Source organism: Rhamphochromis sp. 'chilingali' (genome assembly GCF_963969265.1).
Source record: "Rhamphochromis sp. 'chilingali' genome assembly, chromosome: 1".
In the NCBI taxonomy this organism is placed as follows: Eukaryota; Metazoa; Chordata; class Actinopteri; order Cichliformes; family Cichlidae; genus Rhamphochromis; species Rhamphochromis sp. 'chilingali'.
In genome coordinates, this window is record NC_137929.1 from 23,469,801 (window position 1) to 23,490,791 (window position 20,991).

Here is a 20,991-nt window from a genome sequence, read left to right on the forward strand (position 1 = left end):
CGCTGGTGCAGGGTCTGGTCTTCGGCAAAGGTTTCTCCCATTTGGTTTTCTCCAAGGCGTCCTCAGGTGATGCGTTGACACCCTTAATGTCTTCCTTGATTTTGTCCATCCGCTGTTTGTTCGGTCTGCTTTGAGGCCGGCTTCCTTCTGGGTCGATCCTCATAGTCGTTTTTGCTACAGAGTTCTCATCGCTTCGAATCACGTGTCCATACCACCTCAGGCGGGACTCTAGCATCTTTTCCTTAATTAAGGCTACACCTTCGGAGCATGCGCATCTCCATGGTGTTTAGGGCCTGCTCATGTGTGGTCAATGCAGGCCAACATGCAGAGCTATGCGGGCTACTGGGCAGACCACTGCGGGTCCAACATTCACTTGTGGGGACCAAATGCCAGTCCTGATGAATTTGAAGGCATTTTTGAGGCTCATAATGTAGTTTTGGGCTTAGTGTTACAGTTAGGTTTATGCTAACCCTAATCATTTCCATTGATTATAGTTAGGGAAAGGGAATGCATTACGTCAATTCGATGTCCTCACTAAGATGTGAAAATGTGTTTGTATGTGTGTTCTCATTGTCAGAAATTTGGCTTTTCTATTGGAGGAAACGGTAAACTTGTCTCACAGAAAACAGCATTAGAGACGACACAATACTGAAATCAAATAAATACACATATTAGCATCAATCAGAAACTTCACCTACGGACATACATGGATGTAGCCTCAGTGATGTCACCTGTTGGTCCTCAACTTTTGGATTTTGGCTGCTGCCATGTTTGCCTTTTGGAGCTAAAAGTAACCAGATTACATGCCAATACAACCAAGTTCCAGTTAACCCTTTAAAGCCGGTAGGAGCGGGCACACTCCATTTTGCGTAACTATTTTTAAATCCGGGTAGCACTGCAACTACGTACGCTAGCGCAATAATATTTTTGCATATGAAACCAGAGGAGTTGTACTTACATCTCATGCCATCAGCTTGTCCTAAGTCAGGTTTCCTTCCACATATAGCTTTGCAAAAACTGCATAAAAAGCACTTGCAGCAACAAAAACATAATATTCCAGAAACACGCTTTGCCGATCCGATCAGCTGTTTGTAACACTTCCTACGTCCATCAGCACGAACTATCACATGTCCGCCATGTCCTGCCCGAAACCGGAAGTGACGTCATTTTGCGGAAATGTAGTTTTCTACCATCAGGACCTTATGTGCCTATACTTGTGTTTTAAAAAGTTATGTTTGACTTTATGACTTTCTGTGTCGTTTCTGGGATGCTGAGGACTCAAATTGCACTGCTGGAAATAGTTTATTTTGATGCATAAGCTGTTTCTTTTGCAAATTTGTAGTATAATATTTATTTTTGTTTTTCCTGCAGTATATAAAAATTGGTGTATTTCAAAAATAAAACTATGAAGACACTTAAAATAAATTTCCTGTGGTGGGAAACTATTTTGTGCAACTTTTTTGTATTTACAGTTTTGAGGGATAAGCCTCTTAAATTTCTCTAACTAGAAATATATGTTAAAAAAACAAAAACGATTTTACATTTTTTGTAATTTATTGCACTTTTTTGCAATTTATGTAATTACTATGCACTTAATGCAGACATATTATTAACATTTGGGCTATAATGGTTGTATTGATGTATATCAATTTGAAATGCTCCCAAAAATGGCTCCACAGCATGTAAAAATATAATATAAGCTCTGGCGGACTCGGTTCTATGCTAGGTCTTAAAGGGTTAAGTTCTGGTTACTAACCAGAGATGGATTAAACTTTCATGCGAAGTAATGTTTATTCTCTTAAATTATTTTGTTCTGGATTTCTGTGCAGTGTTATGAGTTTAAGTGTTTAGCATTTAGTAACCCGAAAAATATCAAGTGCAGCTTCCTGGGGCTCTGACAGTCTTTGTAGTGTGAGGTGAGTAAAGGAAAAAGTCTGTTCTAATTGAATAATTTAATCGTCTAAAGCAGTTTTACAGAGGCAGAATTTTGATTAGTGATCCAGTACCTATTGAGGCATCCTATGGATTGAACTGTTGCCTTTGTAAAATATAAATCTAGCCAAATGATGTGGTTAAATCTCTCTTTGGGTCTTGTTTTGGTCTTTCACCTGTGATTTTATTTATTTGACAGTTTTTCTGTTCTCAGTGTGTAGCGATATAAAAACAGAGAAGCACAAAGTGAGCGTAGTCCCAAACACTATTTGAGTCCATACTCGGTGTCACAGTCACTTCAGTTCTTGTCTGCATGGTGTCTCTTTAGGAGAACAGGCTGCTTCTGTGTATCATGCAGTGGAAGCAGCTTTGGTGCTAAAGAAGACTTTAAAGCCCACATAGATGGATAAACAGCCACAGTGATCTTGGACCATATTAGAAGGTTATTGCACAGATCACCAACAAGCCTTTGTTTGGGGCAGAAATAGCCCAGGGGTTGAATGACTGTTCAAACACACAAACACAGATTGATGCCTTTGTGTTTTTCATGAACAGAGGCAACAGAAGACAATACACCGCAGAGATTACCTCTGAGATGAAATACTACATGAAATGGCAACAGAGCAGCTGAGCCTGTCGGCATTTTTGATAGCTCAACAGAGCAGCCTCCCGCCATATTTTTCTTGTTTCCCCGTTACCTCCTCCACCTTCCCCATATGTCAGACAACATAAAGACTTGTTGCTCTTCAAAGGTTAGCCTAATAAAGAGCACACACATCTCTGCTGACAAAACTGCAAATGTCAAAATGGTTAAAAAGCAAACTTTTCTGAGCATAGCTCTTATCTTATACGTGGAGTGATGAACAGAAGATGCTCTTCTAATAGACGCAGGGCATTATGGGATATGGGGTCTGTGTCTTTATAGTATCTTATCACCTCTGCAGTATTAAGAGTAGAAATTGACTAGATAAGCACAGGTGCGAATTGGGAATTTGAAATATCGTAGTATGTGTGTCTTAAATTGTGATTATTTTGTTAAAACTGAACTCCAGACCTCTATAACTACTGCTTTCACAGAAAAAGAAGAGTTTGTGTTTTTAAAAATCTATCATTTCTGCACAAATTGATTTCAAACTAATGCCGTTGCTTGTTGCGATCTTGCTGTGATTCATTGCACTCAGAACAATGGGATAGCCTTCTTTTGAAAGGCAGACCATAAGTCAGTAGTAATCGGATATAATCACAATATTTGGTACAGTAATAATGGTGAAGTGGTGAGCTGGCAAGCCTCGTCAGTGTAATGTTTGGAGTTGCTACCTGCTGAAGCCATTGTTTGCACTGGCACTGGGGTCCTCAATTACAGCGAAAAGCTTAGAAATGATGACGTGTGTTTTAGACCTAATATCACTTTGCTCCCCAGCTTCTGTTATTTACATTTAACAGTTATGAGCTCGCTGCTTTGTGAAGCTGGTGAGAGATCACCAGTTTATTAGGATACTTTTATATACTTTTACTTTACTTTTATATACTTTTACTTTTAGATTATTAACTATGGCCAGAGTTAGAATGAATAAAGTCAGCATACAGTGTGTACCAATTTTTTTGTCCGTCACCCAGTGAAAGGTTTATGCCACAGCTGCCCTCAGTTACCAGCACTGGTAATTACCAGAATCATCACTGTTCCTGTAATGGTTAATCCATCTGTATACCCAAGCTCTTTAAACAAAATTATGGTTTTAATGCTAAAATATTATTATCACTGTTATGCTTATTTTTTATTAATTAATTACAGTTATTTACTTGCAGTCTTGAACAGAAAGTTAGTTTTAGTCCTTGAAAGTTCAAATGTGAGAATAAAGTTTTTGACAGATTTCTTTTCTTTCTTGTTTTCATCACAGGTGGACAAATGCATTTGTTAAGCACTTTATGTGCAAATGAGCCAAAAGCTCATCTTTCAGTCTGCAGTCAGTCGATGAAATGAGGAGTCGCACCAAGGCCCGGTTCAGTTATATAACTCATTCGAAGCTACTTTAGTAAACTCAAAGAGTAACAAGGAAATGGGCAAAAGTCTTTCATTTTTTGAGCGCTTAATAATTACGAAACGTAAAACTTGTTACTTTTTTAATCACAATTTTGAATATATAATTTTCTGTTTAGTATAGGTGGAGTGTGACTGATTTATTGGTGTTTTAGTGGTTTATTGGTATTGGCATTGATAATGACTGGTAATATGAGTGTTGCTATTTGGTTTGCTCAGGGTGCTTTGCAACTTTCCATTTGGGCAGCGGGTAAAACGAGTAAATGAAAGGATTTTTTTAAATGGATATTGGTCTTAAAAATCGCACATGAGTTGGGCTCTGAATGTAACAGGGACATTGCCATACACTTCACTGCAGAAACGGGGGGCTGCTGTGGAGGTTTCTTCATTAAAATGTGAGTGCAGTGAACAGAGTTTGCACAGTGTGTTCTCTGTGACATATGAAGCAATATAACGATTTTTTTCTTTATTTGTTCACCTTATAAAAAGTTAATGCAGCAGCACGACCCCTCACTCAGGTTCAGCGTGGGTTAAGAATAGCAGAATGTCTCACTCGTGGTTGATGGTAATCCTTTTTTACTGATAATCCTCCTTTCATTTTTTGTGATGACTGGTCATTGTAAAACCCTGAACTGTTGTAATTTGAGGTCTGTAGTGATTCAGATTCAGCTCTAAAGAACACATTTGTCAGTGTAGTGAATGCATGAATGCACGAACAGATAAGCCTACTAGTGTGTGTGTGTGTGTGTGTGCACGCCTGGCTACATGGGGAGAAAATGGCTTTAACCTTCATGCTCACGTGATCATCACCACTCCGTAAATGTCACTCCATCTGCCTCCACCACTCCCTACATCTCTGTTTACCTCGCGTTCTCTCGGATTCACATAATCTCTTTATCTCTTTTCACTGTCATCTCTTCATCCATAGTTGTTTTTCCCCTCTCAGAATCCTGTTTTCCTCCTAGACTTCCTCTTCCCTCCTCAGCTCCTTCGCCTCATTTCTTGACTTTTTTCCTTTAACTCCCACCTCTTTTACAAATACCCTCCAGCCATGCTTTCCACCTTTCCCCTCATTCATAACATGCCCACCTGAACCACACATGCACACACGCCCAACCTTTTCTTCTCATTTACTTCCCCATACCTGTCCAAATATCAGCCTCTTTCTCTTTTTATTTTTCAGCTTCGTCTTACTGCGTCTTTCCTGTCTCTCTCGTACACGCATTATTGCGAAAACCTTGTGTCAGCATCCTATTCTCCCATGTCTTCTCCATCCTTCTTTTTTCTTTCTTTCCTTTTTTTTTTGCCCACTCGATTCTGGCCCTTCAGCCAGGGTGGATCGATATTTCTCAGGCTCTCAGTCTGAAGCTTGAGAATGAGGCACCGAGAGACTGAAAGGGGAGAGAGAGTTGACAGCGAGAGAAAAATGGTGTACAAAAAGGAAGGAGAGGGGGAACGGTATTGGAGAAAAGGGAAAAGAAATAGAAGGATGGAAAAGATAGATTGTATAAAAAGAAAGAAAAGGAAGGAGGAGGGGCAGAAAGAATGATGGCTACCATGAAATGACTCTGAGTCGGAAGCATGTGTACTCATAATGGGCTGCTTTATGGCGCAGTTATTTCTCACTTTGCATCTTAATTAGCTGACATATTATCTACTACATAGATTATCTACTACATACATTGGACGCTGTATTGATTTTTAAATATACAATATATTTATGTAACTTCGAGAGAATTAAAATGAGACAATATTGTCGCTGCTTTCCCTCTGCACGATTTCAAAGCTCTCGTGCAGAGAGTGGAGGCCCAACAGTCTATGATATCTTATATTTAGAAAGCTTACATTCAAACAACCACACTCAAAAATAGTGACTATTTTCTTCACAACGTCACAACAACAAAAAACTATTGGTTACTTTGTGTTTTTTCCACCTAAAGTCCAAAGTTACACGCTATCACAAACCAACCAATCAAGCAGTACATGAACAGCTCCTGTATTTTGCAAGGCGAGACTGCAGATTTCCTCAGTGCAGTCTGGTGGAGTGTAACGGCTTCATTTCCCTATCAGTGTGACAGCAAGTAAAAGGTGAAAATGTTCTAAATCTAACATGCACTTAAGTCAATATCGATTTATTTTAGGAAACTAAAATCAGTTTCACAGCTCAGTGTGATCACAGCAATCCGTGGCCTCGGTTTCTGTGCCGGTCAGTGCTCCTGCCTCCTTAGGGGACAAGGCGCTATTCCCAACTGAGAGCAAACAGTTTACCCAGTGAAATGGGTACTATTGAAAAGAAACATACTGCATGGCTTTAACAAGATTGCTACAAATTTCAGCAGCTCCTAGCAGAACTAGTTTTAAATATTTTGTGTTGTTCGGTCTCTGTTAAATAAAAGTCCCTTTGATATCTCACTTTTTGCCTTTTATGGAAAATACTGAGATATATGTCTTGTTTTGTATCGAAGCACAGCTGAAACCTTTATCACAATATGGATTTTGTTGTAGAAATGTCCACAGTTGGGTTTCTGTAAGCAAAGCAGTGAGTACTACATTGTCAGATCAGTGTAATAACTTAAGAAGCCATAAAATCAGCAGCAGCAGTAAATTTACAAAGAGTCCTGGCAGGCGGGCTTTGCTTTGTCATTGTGGAGTATACAGTGTGCATTGATAAGATTCTGCAAGTTGTAATTTCAAGATGAATACAACCTTAGTAATGAATGTAAAGTACATTAACTCACACTAATTAGACATATTTGGAAGGACACTTACACTTTGAGTTTCCAGATGTGTGAATATAGTCGCGTTATTTACGTTTCTACATCCATTCTCTTCATCCATGGAGAGAGAGGCAGGATACACCCTGCACATGAATGGTGAGGAGCTCACCCAATCTGCGAGGGACTTTGAGAAAAGCTCTTCCAAATTTAAAGGAGGCAATTGAGCTGGTTTGGGCATCTGACCAGGATACCTCGCAGACACCTTTTGAGGTTATCTGGGCATGCCCAACTCAGAGGAACCCAACTGGGAAGACCAAGGACATGCTGGAGATTCTATCTCTTGGCTGACTTGAGGATGCATTGGCGTCTCTCTGGAAGAGCTCAAAGAGGTGGCGAGGGTAGGGGGAGGGTGCCCCATTAAAATACACTCAAATCGCCTTTTTCCCCCCATTCTCATGCTCAATTTTAAAATTCAGCAAATTGGTTGAACAATAATGAACTAAGTCGCTGCCATGCAACTCAACATATTTGCATTAATGGGTAGTTGAAATAAATGAGTGTGTGTACTGCTGCAGTGGTGGATGCCCATATTTAATACAGAAATGTGGTCTTAAAGTGGGTGGAGCTAAAGCAGCTTACTTGAGACACAGCTGAGGGATTGGACCGAGGCCCAGTGTAGGATGGATCATTTCGAACAGTGGATCATACAGAGCTACTCCAACTGAGTCCAAGTATAAAATGAGCACATTAGGTGCACTTTAAATGATTTTTATTAACGTTGAACACCTTATGAATCACTTTTTATTCATGAATTTCAAAACACATCACCCAGTCCCACTTTTTCCTGTCAGTTTTGACCAGTTGATGCCTCGGAAACAACCCAAGTGATATACAGATGTAAACAATAATAAGCTGTCAGAACCTTCCACGCATAAATCTCTTACCCTCTTTTTATGTGCATATACTCTCCTGAGAAGAATACAGAATGAGATTAAAGCCTGCCCAAGCCAGCTCAAGCACAACAGATCTACTTCTCATAGCTCAAAATAAGGATGGAGAGCAAGCAGAACTTGAGTGCGCACTTGTCTTATGAATAATTCGAACGTTCAAAATTAGGAGATGGGCAGCATAATCCCTAAGTTATCAAGCACTTCTAAAATATGGAGATGTAACCAATTTTTTTAATAATGCATGCAGTTTCATCTCTATTACCATTTATTTCTTTATTTTTATTTTATGTTTTGCTTTTAAAACTTAGGAAAATGCACAAATGTCTCGTAAACAGTTTGGCATGTGAGAGCCGAAACTTCACGAAAAAATAATAACCTTTCATAACCCTGGCGCAACATGCTGCTAAAATTTAGTGTGCTGTGGTTTTCCCTCTGGTGGCCTTGAGCATCATGGGACAGCAGCATGACAGCCTCATCTATCTTTCTCCGTTGGTTTAAAAATCCCCCACAAAGCCTATTATTCACCTAACACTCCGACAGGCAAGGTTACTGTGTGCTAAGTGAGATAGACATAAGAGAAAGAGAGTAGCTCTTATTTTAGTCTTCTCAATCAAAAAAAGCCAGATCACTGTAGCATCTGATTGGAAAAGGGCCTTGTCGCACCCGTCCTGTTCTGTGTCGTCCAGTTTTAAATCGATTTTTAATTTTTGTTGCCCTCCTCCAACATTAAAGAGCGGTGTGATTTCACAGTGCCTCTGGTTCGAGCGCTTTACGTCTTTGAATTCTGCGTCGCGCGCCGGTGTTGTCTGATAAACAGTCATGCAAATCACCTCACTTAATTGAGAGAACTGAATTGAGACTTAATGACGCGGGAGTGCCGGAAAACTACTTTTGACAGGGTGACTAATGACGGCTGTGTAAATCCATTCGGAATATTTCTGATGTGTGAATTTTGAACATCACCTGAAAGGACAGAAGCTCCGCCAAGCTCGCGGTGGCTCCGACTTTAACTGCCATTCATCCGAAAATGGACTTCACAGTTGTTTTGTAATGTAGTCACAGCTATTCATGTGCGACCAGCCCACACGCTACTCATACGCATGCAGAGTTTAGCGGCTCAGGGAGCTGTGCTGCGTGATAAATGGCAGCATTATATGTCTGCCTGCCCGGCTGCTTGATTGTCTGTACATCTTGCCATTGTGCAGCTCTATTGCACACGCATGCACTCACACCACAACATGGACTTACAAGGTGTAAAATAGGGGAATGTGGGTGAGCGACTCTCACCCGTCCCCGTTGCTCATCTCTAACCTGTTCGCTCACAAATCCGATTGAGGTATTCATTTCATTTCTGCTGCTATACTTTAGCTCGAGGACAATGGTGGGATCCTATCTTCCCGTCTTTACGACCGTCTCACACAGACACACGCGTAATCTCTTGCACAGTCGCCGCTCACTCAGAGGCTGTCAGGCACACTAACGTTTCCTCGTAGATCACGCCGGACTGCCTAAATGAGCTACTCAACACGTACTTACTCGCGCAGCGGCACATAAACAGTTTTACGCACGTTCACTCATATCCATAAACACAAAGAAATAAGCCTCTCCGGTGTTTGGGAATTCAGTCTGCGTCAAATCGCATAATGACACCAACTGGTGTGGTACACACAGAATGATATGAATGTACAAAACAGGGCAAAATATAGCATTATTAAAAAAATAAATCCAATCTCTGTTACCCATTGCATCAGATGGAGTTTAACCAAAAGAAAAGCTTAATTAATAATTATGTTCCTTTTGAAAAAGCGCAAAAAGAAAAAGAGATGACACTTGTGAAACTTTTAATTGCATCAAAAGCTATCGACCCTTTAAAAACAGATATTATTTATATTTATTTACTATTTCTCCTTAGTTTCCTGTTTTTAGCTGATCCGAGAGGCCCTGGTGTGGTTTTCTGCTGCTGTAGCCCATTAGCTTTAAGGTTGTTGTTCAGAGATGCTCTTCTGCAAAAGTCATTATTTGAGTTACTGTTGCTTTCCTGTAGTCTTGCATCAACAAGATATTTTTTTACCACAGAGCTGCTGTTGACTGGATATTTTCTCTTGGTCATATGTGAGGTTTTTTGCTTGTTTGTTTTTCGGGGTAAAATACCAGCAGATCAGCAGTTTCTGAAATAGACCAGTTTGTTTGGTACGAACAACCAACCACCTTCAAAGTCACTTAAATCACCTTTGTTACACATTCTCCATTCAAACTTCAGCAGATAGTCTTGACCGTGTCTATGTGTGCTATAACTTTCAAATGATTTAAATGTTTTTTGAACACACTGAAAGACAATAAATGACAAACAAAATCCTCTGTTTAACCTGTTGTTTCTCTAAATGTCAGACACAGCTGCACAAATAATATAGTTTAATATGTTCAGCAATGCAAGACACAATAAGGACCGTTTCCACCACCTTTGGCTTTTCCCCCATCTTCTTTGCTGTGCACACCTTGTGCATGAACCTGTGAGCATCTCCTCACATCCTCCATTGCCAGTGTGTCCTAACAGTCCATTTTGCATGCACCTTCCATGTTTTGGAGAGGTCTGGCCATCGGGAGAAGTGGAGCCAAATTGAAACCTTACATAACGGGCTTCAAAGCGAGCTGCGGTCGACCCACGATCCAGACAGAATAACGCAAGCAGAGGAAGAAGGAAAGAGGGGAGGATAAAAGGATGGGTCTGTGTAAAAAGAGAGGGTGTAAACAACTGGAGGTCTGAAATATTCTTAGCCACTGCTTTATGTAGCATGCCTGATTAAAATACATCTTAATATCTGAAAAGTGTACACAAAAGCCTCATTAGGCTTTTTTATTTCTAAGAGTTAGCAGATGTCTTTGTTTCAGTCCTGGGGCTGAACTAGTCTGTGCAGTGTTAATCCCTTCTGTCTGTTTTTGGTGTGCTTTAATGACATGTGCTGGTATTTTTAGCCTCTACAGGTGCAGTCAGTGCATGCGGGGGGTAAATGGGGTTGATGGAGTTAGGGTTTGATTCTCCAGGAAATTGCTCACACGCCCATCACTGCAGTTCTTTTGATTGTGGGGAGGAAAAAAAGGCCTTAAAACGTCAGGAAGACCAGTTATTTCTCCCACCAATAGCTTGATTCTCAGTGCTCAGCTCCTCGCCCACTCATTGCGAAAAGATGTCAATCAAGCTACACTTTTACACTTTTCCTCAGCATGTTGCTGGTAATGGTTGCTTGATTTTACTTACTTCCCATTTTGTCACAGCCCCACCAGCCACCAAACCCCAAAATCCCTGCTCGCTCCTGTTTCTTTGATAAGCAGTCCAGCATTTAAACTTTTTTCACAGCTTTTCGGGATGTCGTTTTGATGTGCGTCAATCACATTGGTTGATTTTTTTTGTGCCCACAGCTAATATTGAACTTGATCAATGAAGTGGTCAGTCAGGGGCTTATTTTTACTCTCATGTGTTTCACTAAAGGAAAAAAAAATCCACGTGTCTCAACAAAAGGATGGAGTTTACTCAGGTTTCCACTGGTGTTGTTTCCACTAAAGAGTTTCCATTCTCAAGGATCTAACTGGTGACTCTGAGCTCCCAGGATTTTTTGTTGTATAAGCAAAATCTGTTTTTAGTTTGGAAATGCCACAAAAGATGTTTCACCCTCAGGATTTTAAATATAAGTGGAAATGTTTGAAAAATCAGCTTCCATGTGGTAGATACTAGTTAAATACTTATAACCTTCTGATTTTAGGTCACCAGTCTTCGAGTTTCCATTAAATTAGTCATCATAACTCTTTTTGTTGGTCTTTTCTAATAATTTACTCAAAACAAGAAAGCAGTTTGTATTTTAAAATGTAAGTACTTAAATTGTGTTTAAGAAGGAATTCCATGTTTGTGTCCAAAAAAGTCAGCAACTGTAACACGTTCACTGTTTCACTTGAACGTGTTACGGTCTTAAATACTACCTCCACTGTACTTTGTGTGGTAGAATGGCACTACACTAGTGTGGAGGTTGTAAGGCTTCATATGTCAGATGAGCTCAGCATTAGCTGCTGGAGGACTTTCATGAACTTTCGTAAAAGCATAATGTTGTCCACATGACGAATCCTTCTGTCCTAACCTCGCTCAGATTGTAAATCCATGTCTCTGTGTTACAGTTCTATAAATCATGTGTCAGGATCCACACCCACGGGCCAGATCTGGCCCTTTGTAAGTTTGAACCTGGCCCACATTTCACTTTTAGCACACCAACACACCAACAACCGTCTCCACAGCGATTCATGGCCAGCTAACAGAGAATACAGCAAAAATCTGATGTTGGGTTGGTGCAAACAGTTTCTGTTCTCAAACAACATAACTCGCATTGTTATTGTGCTCTTTGAAATCCACAAACTAGTAAAGATTTGGAGCCATAGACGAGGAACAGAGGCTTCACAAAGTCGAAGACATAAAAGACGCGCAATTACAGCACAATAGTCTGTGCTTTGAGCCCAAGTCTCAAAGTGATGGAGCTGTGAAGGCAAGTGTCATTTTTGTGTGACCAATTTCATGGCAGAAAGCTACAGCGTGTGGACATGTATATTCCATGAACTAAGATCTCTGACTTCTTGTTTTAAATGACATTTCTTACACAACTATTGAGATGCCTTGGTCTTTTTCAGGCCTTTGAAGCAGGCTTGCTAAGATTTGCAGACAGATGTGCACATAAAGATTCATTTGATTGCTTTATAATCGGGTTATATTTGGTTTTATTAATTGCCCCGCACTATCATGGTGAGGCTGTGAACAGGGCTGTTGTAAACTAATAGAGTATTTTGTGAGGCGTTTAACTGGAAAGGCTCTAAGAAACATCCTTTCTAGATTAAAATGAAAGCATGTTAAACTGTATGCACTGAGCTCTTGATATGATTGCTCCAGCGTAGCTGCTGTTGAAACTGAATTTGACACTTGTGATGTATACCATCACCCCTGACCTTGTGCCTATAAATCTGGTGCAATGTAACACATTCTAGATTGAAACACTTTTAACCTTGTAATGGAACGCATATCATATTTGATACATGAGTTTTTCAGACTTCTACATCTCCCGTGTGATTTTTCTTGTCCTGAAAAACCTGATGTGTACTCTCAGACACACAAAGTGCTACTGTGAGCAAACTACTAAAAAGTGACACAAATTAAAACACACATATATAAAGTGTTATTTAATTTTTTTATTGTCTGAAGTTACAAAAAAACACACTCCATATTAAAAAAAATAGAATTTTCTGGTAATTATTTAACAGTTCAGGCTTTACAGGGTTAAAGAAGCACAAGTCAGCCAAGTTTTAGAGTATAAAAATCAAAAATATTAAATACATATTTATAATAACAGGGAGGATGAGCTCTTTATCTTTTTATAATTCCTTCCTATAATGCTGTAACTTGCTCTCTATCTGGTCTTTAAGTGAGCATCCTGCATTTGTCCCTAACCATCGGGAACCCTCATGTTAATTTTTATCAAGTGGAAAAAAGTTAGCGTTCATCCTCCAGCTTCGCTGTGTTTATATGTTTATATTATGCTAACCATAGCTGTGTAGCTAGCCCAACTTCAGTAACCCTACAAATGTCACTGCTGTTTAGTTTTCTTTCTTCATTTATGTCGAAAGTGACATCAGAGCTACATGTATAAAATTTTTCAGAAATCTCTCAGTCAGAACATGGAATATTGTGTTTAGGTGGAAACTAGCGAGCTAACTCCCTGCTAGCTTCTAACTCTGTTAAATGTTAAAGTTAACTGTTACACCTGGTAGAGCAGCAACGCTGATCATTTTATTACAGATGAAAGAATTTAGATACGTTTTAGATAAGTGTTTAACTCTCAGTGATGCCACAGTGTTCGTTTGACGTTGGGACCTGAAGCGGCTAATGATGTCAGACTTAAAGACCGGATATCTTTTTTTAACCGGCGCTGATTTCATCATAGTTCAAAAATAATGTTACTCAGCTCTAAAAGTTGTTATAATAGTTTCATAAAGACTTTTATTTTGAAATCTCCTATTTGGAGGTGAAGTGTTCCTTAGACTTTAGTCATTTATATCTGCCCGGTTGTTAGCAGATAATTGACATTCAGCATTCACCTTGTAGTTTGTGCACCGGCAATATTTCCCCCCTGATGAATTTCAGATACTCTCAGTAAGTTGTTGTTATATAAGTTCTTTTTTTCCCCACAAATCCTTCAGGAAAAAAAGGTCCTCTGCCAAACCTCAAGTTCAAAAATTGGATTTATCAGATGAAAGACAAAGTGATGAAAGGTGAGGGAGTATCTTGCTGTAGTACTTACTTTTCTGAGCGCCGAGGTGAAGAGTATTTTTTACAAACGCTCACCTTCTGAGAGACGAGGCGAACCATATGCACACGTAGCATTTGCTGGAACTAGAAAAAGCATTTGTCTTCCTTTTTTTTTTCCTGTGAGATCTGAGCTGGACGTGACCGAAGCATTCAGAAACCTGACAGGTGGGTGGAGGATAAAGCCAACGTGATCTACAGAGTAGTTTTTTGTAAAGTTCTCACTTTGTGTTGATGAAGAAAAAGACTTGATGTGACAGTGAGGCTCCATCAACGAATGAGAAGGGTTTGTTTTTTCTCTCTTTGATTTCTTTCTGTGCAGATCTCTCTCTTTGTCCATCTTCTTGCATTTTTGCATTTCTCTTTGCCGCTCATTTAATTTACAAAAAAAAACAAAAAAAAACAGCCCGTGGGTAGATGGGGATCAAATTACATTCACCTTTTACCTGCTTTCCTCTGCGCAATTAGTACCACGCTTACTTGTCATTTCAAATTGACACACTGCTGTTGTGTTATGTAATTATTTACCCGCCTGGGGAATAACGCTGTGGTTTACCCACTAAATAATGCTCACACACACACACACATGCACTCACAAAAACCCTCCAAAATGCTGAAGCACCTGTTCCCTGTTTTATCTGAAACATGTTTAACATGCCTTTTAACATTCCAGGGTCATTGTCTCCTGCTGTCTAATTAAAGGTGTCTTTGTGTGTCTTTCTAAAAAGCTCTAATTGACTAATGTTGTGCAGCAGCCCGTGGAGATTTTCGGGGTGCTCTCGCTGCTTAAATGCTCAGCGTTAACATTTTGAGGTTTGAGCATCAGGACCCAAACCTGCTGTCCGTCCTGTAGGTGTTTTCTTCTTTTTTTCTGCGTGGAGGAAAGGGCTGGGTCCTGTTCTTCAAACCACCGAGGTCTTATTAATCCACATTCCCTTTTTCCCCCCTCTTCCTCCAACCCCAACCCCGACCTTCCACCTCCTTTCCCTTCCACCCACCCAGCTTCCAACAAAAACAATACAAGTTAGACTCAGGAACAAAAAAAAGGGTTTAAAGGAGAGAGAGAAACCAGGGGCCCAGAAACAGTGGCAGCATTTTCTTCTGCAGGGGGAGAAAAGGAAATCCGAACCAGTTTTCTTTGATCTTGTGTCTTTTCTTGTGATAAATCTGTGTCTGTGATGCCTTTTGTTTTTGTTTTTGGTACTCTTTTTAAAGGAAAAACACACACGCACACACACACAATAAGCAAACATGAACTCTTGCTGATTTGTCCTTTTTGCTCTTGCTTCTTTTCTTTTTTTGATATTCTTTTTTTCGGTTTTTGCCAGTAATCTTTTTTGAAATTTTCTCTTTTCTCTTTTTCCCCCCTTTTTTTCTTAACCCTAGGTCCGCTCACAAAAAAACACGATGAATCTTCAATGAACAAGCCTCGAGACGAAGGTATTTTTGTTGCATGTTTTTCCTTTTTTCTTGTTTTGAAGTCTTTTTGGGGGATGTGTACACACACACACACACACACACACGCACACACACAGGTGAAACATCTTCTAGGTGGGACTTTGGAACATCAGATGCATACCGATGTGTTGGTGTAAGTGTATGTGCTGACCGCTGCAATTAAAAAGCTGTCTTTCATATGCAAATCATTAGCCTCAGCTAACCTTGGATGATCATAACGGCTGGCTAATGGAACCCAGATACCCATTATTAAGCCATCTCCACTGTTTTCCAGAGGTCCTTTTCTTGCTCTCTAATAATAGCCGGCCTCGACTACCACCATCAACACCGTGCCCTTGAAAATACATTGGCCAGCTGAACGGCATTGTCCCCGAAACCAAATTGTTGTCAGGATTTTGAGCAACAAAGCACCTATTGAGACCTGCTTACACAATGAGGTGCATTATTATTGCGCCTCAACCTCCGGCTCAAGGATCAAATTGCTGTTGAATAAGGAGCTACGCAAATATTAAGCTAGCTCTATTCCAAGTCAGTGATGATAACATCAAATCAAGTTAGGGGAAAAAAGGAAAAGGAGGGTGGGGACATGCAAGGACACTCATGCCCCGCTTTAGAAGATTTAGGTCTAATAAGCTGTTGGAATAAGGGCACAGAACTCTCAGCCTGCTTTTAATTTATCTCCTACCTGCAGCACTGATACCACGGAGGTGATTTTAATCTGCACTTTCATCTGCCGCCCCTCCCCCTCCCACACACACACACACACACACACACACACACACACACACACACACACACACACACACACACACAATCATTCCTTATTCTTTTGGACTTGTTTCTTGGAGAAAGATGACTGATGATATTTTGATACATATTTCTCTTTATGCTATTTTGAGGGTTGTGCGGTGGATTTTTTTCTTGCTCTTTGATTTGGGGTCTTTTTTTCTTTTTTTTTGAAGTTGGGAGTTGGAGGAAGTTTGACACAGGAGGATTTTCTTGGTGATCAAACACAGACACAACTTTTTTTTGAGCTGCCACAGTCAGGAACACAGTCGCGGCCAGTCGAGACGCCCCTCCTCCCCCTTTCCCCTCATCCTCTAAATACGTCTCTCATCCCTCTGTTGCAATGTGCAATTAACCTCATTTGATTTGGGAACTGCTAATCCCTATGCAGTAATTTAGCATTGCTAAACTCCTAAACCGGAGTTTAGCACCGAAAAAAACCCCCACTTACCTGTCCCCACACTAAAATACACATCCAGAAAACTTGTCTAAATAAAACAACAAACAAAAAGAAAAAAACATGCTCTTTATATTCATCTTTGCTCGGCAATATCCATGCACATAGCTGTGAAGAATACTGGCAGCCTTTTAGTTACACTGGTAACCTGGGCCACAGCCAGGCATTTAGAAGTGTTTAATTTAAATCCAAATCCCCCTAATAAAGATCAGCTTATAAAGCATTTTCTTTGTGCACATATTTCATTCAACTATAGTCTTCTTCATAACATATCTAAGGTGAATATGGTTTCAAAATGTTTCAAAAATCTTCTACAGCACCCCTGATTATTACTCTATTTGAAAAAATACCAAATCATTACAATAAATTGTAATCTAGCATAGGCTTATTTCAGGCAGGTCAGAAAGTCAACCTCAGCTACCATCTCATTGCTAGCCCACATCAGCTGCTGATTCTGCTGATACGCTTCTATACATCCAGTCTGCTGTCTCACACAACCTTAGTAATTGGGCAAGCTCTACAAGCTGGTTTAGCCTGCTTAAAAGTACATCTGCACACCGCTTTGCAACCCAGGCACCTTAACCGGATGGCAGCTGCCTCTATATGGTTACACCTGTGAAGGGTTACACAGAAAGTTTGCTAAGTAGCAAATGACCCTAACCAAAGGTGACCTGTAGTCTTAACACAAAGGTCAAACAGTGTTCCTATAACAAGTTGCTAACAAAATGTTCAACAATCTGTAAGTGATAGTCCTTTGAGCACTGATCAAATGATTCCAATGGAGGAGCTTCCGAAGAACCGATATTCAAAATCACCTACAAGTCAGGAGCAAGTCACGCTGCAGTGGGCTCTGCAAGAGTGGAAAACTGAGGAACAGTCCCACTACTCACCAACTCAACCCTGGTCTTTAGGCAGTTAATTGGGAGGGGTAACCTAGTATCAGAGGTGTCAGGCAACTGGTTACACAAGTGAGCCAACTATAACCACTGCAGTTGTTCCTGAGCATGTAGCTCTATTCAAATTCACCACCATGCTACAGCTGACCAAATAGATTCCCCACACAGTACCTACCATCCAAAACCTCTTGGAAGCATTAGACTCCAAAAATTCAATCATCCTACCTTTGTGTAGCCAACCAAATCTATTCAGCAGTAATGCAGTACGGTAGAATAAGGTTCAGGGAAGGCAGATGTGACAGCAAATAGAAGACAGAAAATAGGAGCACAGAGAGACCCCGAACAATATGTAGAACAAAACACGAACTATGGGATATAGCAGATAAAATTTAATACAAAGCACATGGTATAAAACAGCTAACAGTTCAGATCAGGACTCTACAGTCCAGTAACATTCAATGATGAGGATGTACACATCCTGGACAAGCAGGACTGCTAGTTTGAGCTGGGCGTCAAGGTGGCAAATGACTATCTTTAAACTGAGGGAGGGGGGATTAAGAATTAAGAGTACATCTTTCACCATCTTACAATGCTGAGATTGCAGCCATTCCTTGACTCTCTGTGATTGGTAATCATGCCACTGGTTATGACAAGTTGCATATCGACAATGGTGAAACTGAGCCATTGCTAGAAGCGCAAAGGCATCAGGATAAGACTGAGAAAATAGAATAGCAAACAGTAGACAGAGCTCAAAGAGACGGCTTGCCGAGCACACTGGCTCCATCTTGGATCTTATTAGTAGCATGTAATCACATTTGGGAGTAAAAATAGAGTAAAGAAGCAGTGTTCCTGGTCCCCCAGGACCCTGAGCCTTTTAAACAGTAAACAGTAATCCAGATCAAGTCCTAATCTTAATCCATTTTCTTAAAAAATGAATGTTTTAAGACTAATCTTAAAACTAGAGATGGTATCTGTCTGCCCAATCCAAACTGGGAGCTGGTCCCACAGAAGAGGGGCCTGAAAGCTGAAGGCTCTGCCTCCCATTCTACTTTTAGAAAGTCTAGGAACAACTAGTAAGCCTTAAATGGCATAACAGGGTCTGATCATTCAATACTTTTTATATAGAAAGGATTTTAAATTCAGTTCTGGATTTAACGGAGACCCTGAAATGAAACAAGAATGATCTTTCTTACTAGTCCCATTTAGGCCTCTCGCTGTGGTGCTCTTTGGACTGACTGAAGGCTTTTCAGGGACAACCACATTATAATAAGGAACTATAGCAGTCCAGCATAGAAGTAACAAATACATAGGGTACTTCTTCAAGCATCACTGATATGATGTCACTAATTTTGGCAGTGTTAAGTAGATAAAAGAAGTGCCAACATGACTTCACGGTTCCTCACTTTAGTACAAGGCCACAATAATGCCATCCAGATTAAGTGTCTGATTAGATGATAATTGTTAATCAATTTCTGGCTGGTTAATTGTGAAGGATTGGTGAGCACGATTTAGTGGTGGTCAGCTGCAACCTGCTTCCTCGGCCCTCTCTTTTCAAACATGTATGAGAACCTCAGATGACCTTGGTTTAACTTAAGAATATGAGAGGTCATCTCTGTTTGGTTTGTAGAAACATGCTGTTCCAATACATCAGGCTCCATACTTGAGCACCTGCTCCCTGTGTAGATAAAAGACAACTAGTTGAAGTGTGTCTCTCCACCTAAGCCACCGTGGCCCTTTAAGTGAAGAAACCTGGCGAATCCTTGGGCAGCTTTTGTCTGATAACAGCCCGCACAGTCAGTTCATCTGTTTTAGCCACCATTTTGTCCTCATTCTTTCAACAGCCTTTTCAAATGTGCATGCTTTGAAGCAGGATGTTCCTGGCCGTGTATTCACAAGCAAGCCTTTTCAAGTAAAACAGTGCTTACTATAAGTACACTCAAGATGCATCCTTGACCAGTGCAGACAGCTTCAAAGAAAGCCGACCCCTGCTTTTTGCATCAGGTGTGAGAAAGCAAAAGCTATCGGGCCTCCGTGCTGTTCGCGATCAATGTTCCGAAAGATTGATAGAGCTTAGAGCTGCTTGTGTGTTTGGAGAGAGAGAGAGAGAGGGGAGGGAATTACAAACCACAGTGAGATTGTGCTAAATCAAGAAAGAGACAGCAGTTGTGTGTTACTGTGCTGTCCTGTGTGTCAGCCCTGATCAGAGACAAACCAGAGCCACCTGAGCCCCAAACCTGGAACATATTTCTGCCAGGAACAATGTCACCTCTGTGACACACTCACACAATTACACACTCACACACACAGTCTCACTTGCACAGAGGCACACAAAAAAGACCAAACCCCCATAAAATAAGACCTACTACTTAAAGGAAATATCCCATCAAAACTAACCTCACAGAAAACGCTTCGGATCACCATTTATATAGCTATGAATAAAAAGAGGCTTTGATTCATGCAAGCAGTTACAGCTACATTTCTTGAAAACATAAGAATATCTTAACATGATAACATGATAGCTATTATCTTTCATTTCAGCACGGTGTTCACTGTTAAGTCCATAATCAGTTAAAAAAGGTAAAAGCACTGATGAAAACCCCGAGCAGTGATTTTACGATGATTTCCCTCGTTAAACATTAGTGTATGATCCACCAGACTCACTGGATGACATAATCATTTTGCTACAGCTTTGGAAAAGAAAAGTGATCTTTGGTGGTGACACTGAAAGCTAGAAAACAAATCAAGAAAACCAAGATGGTTTCTGTGTAGCTGTTTGTGTTATGGTGATGTTTGAAGGACCAACATTCTGCTGGTTATTTTCACTTTTCTGGCGGGATGCTGCTACAAAGTACCTAGACCGAAGCAGGTAGTGCTTTCTGCCTTAGAAATCAGCCGTGAAGACACATTAATGTTTATTCCTGCTGGAATAACTTCTTTTTAATCTCCCTAACATAAATCAGTGGCTCCTTCTTTTAGATTTTTTTTGTCTAGCTAAAAAAAGGAGAGCATATTAAAAAAGTAATGAGGACATTTTATGAAGGATACAGTTAAACTCAAGAAAATGCTTTTCACTCAGTAGTAACACCAACGAAAAACTAAAGTATTGCTGTTTTGAATTTGTTTTATTACTTTAATATCCTAAACTCCCTGCCTGATTAGCTTCCTTTGAAGAGCAAAATGTCTTTTTTTTTCAGACATTATCTATGTAAATTATATAGTGGACTTAATGAAAGCCTTTTCCAATAATGCAGTCAATTTTCTTCATGATTATTAAGCACACGAATATGAACCATCCGTCTGCTTAAATTACAGTGTAATGGTGTCATTAATCAAACAAAGTGATCAAAGGTTGATATTTGACACAATTATTCTGTTAGCCTTTGCCGCATTTGTAATAATTATTTCATGCTGCGGCTTATGAGT

At 40.1% G+C, this 20,991-nt stretch overlaps 1 protein-coding gene across 1 annotated transcript in view; it reads left to right on the forward strand.

Annotated features, from left to right (window-relative positions):
* Positions 1-20,991, forward strand: part of nlgn2a (neuroligin 2a) — a 254,588-nt gene that overhangs the window by 110,631 nt on the left and 122,966 nt on the right. Inside the window, exon 4 of the mRNA XM_080876002.1 lies at positions 15,358-15,411. Coding sequence (XP_080732128.1) covers positions 15,358-15,411 — 54 coding nt within the window. The remainder of the gene's footprint in view (positions 1-15,357; positions 15,412-20,991) is intronic.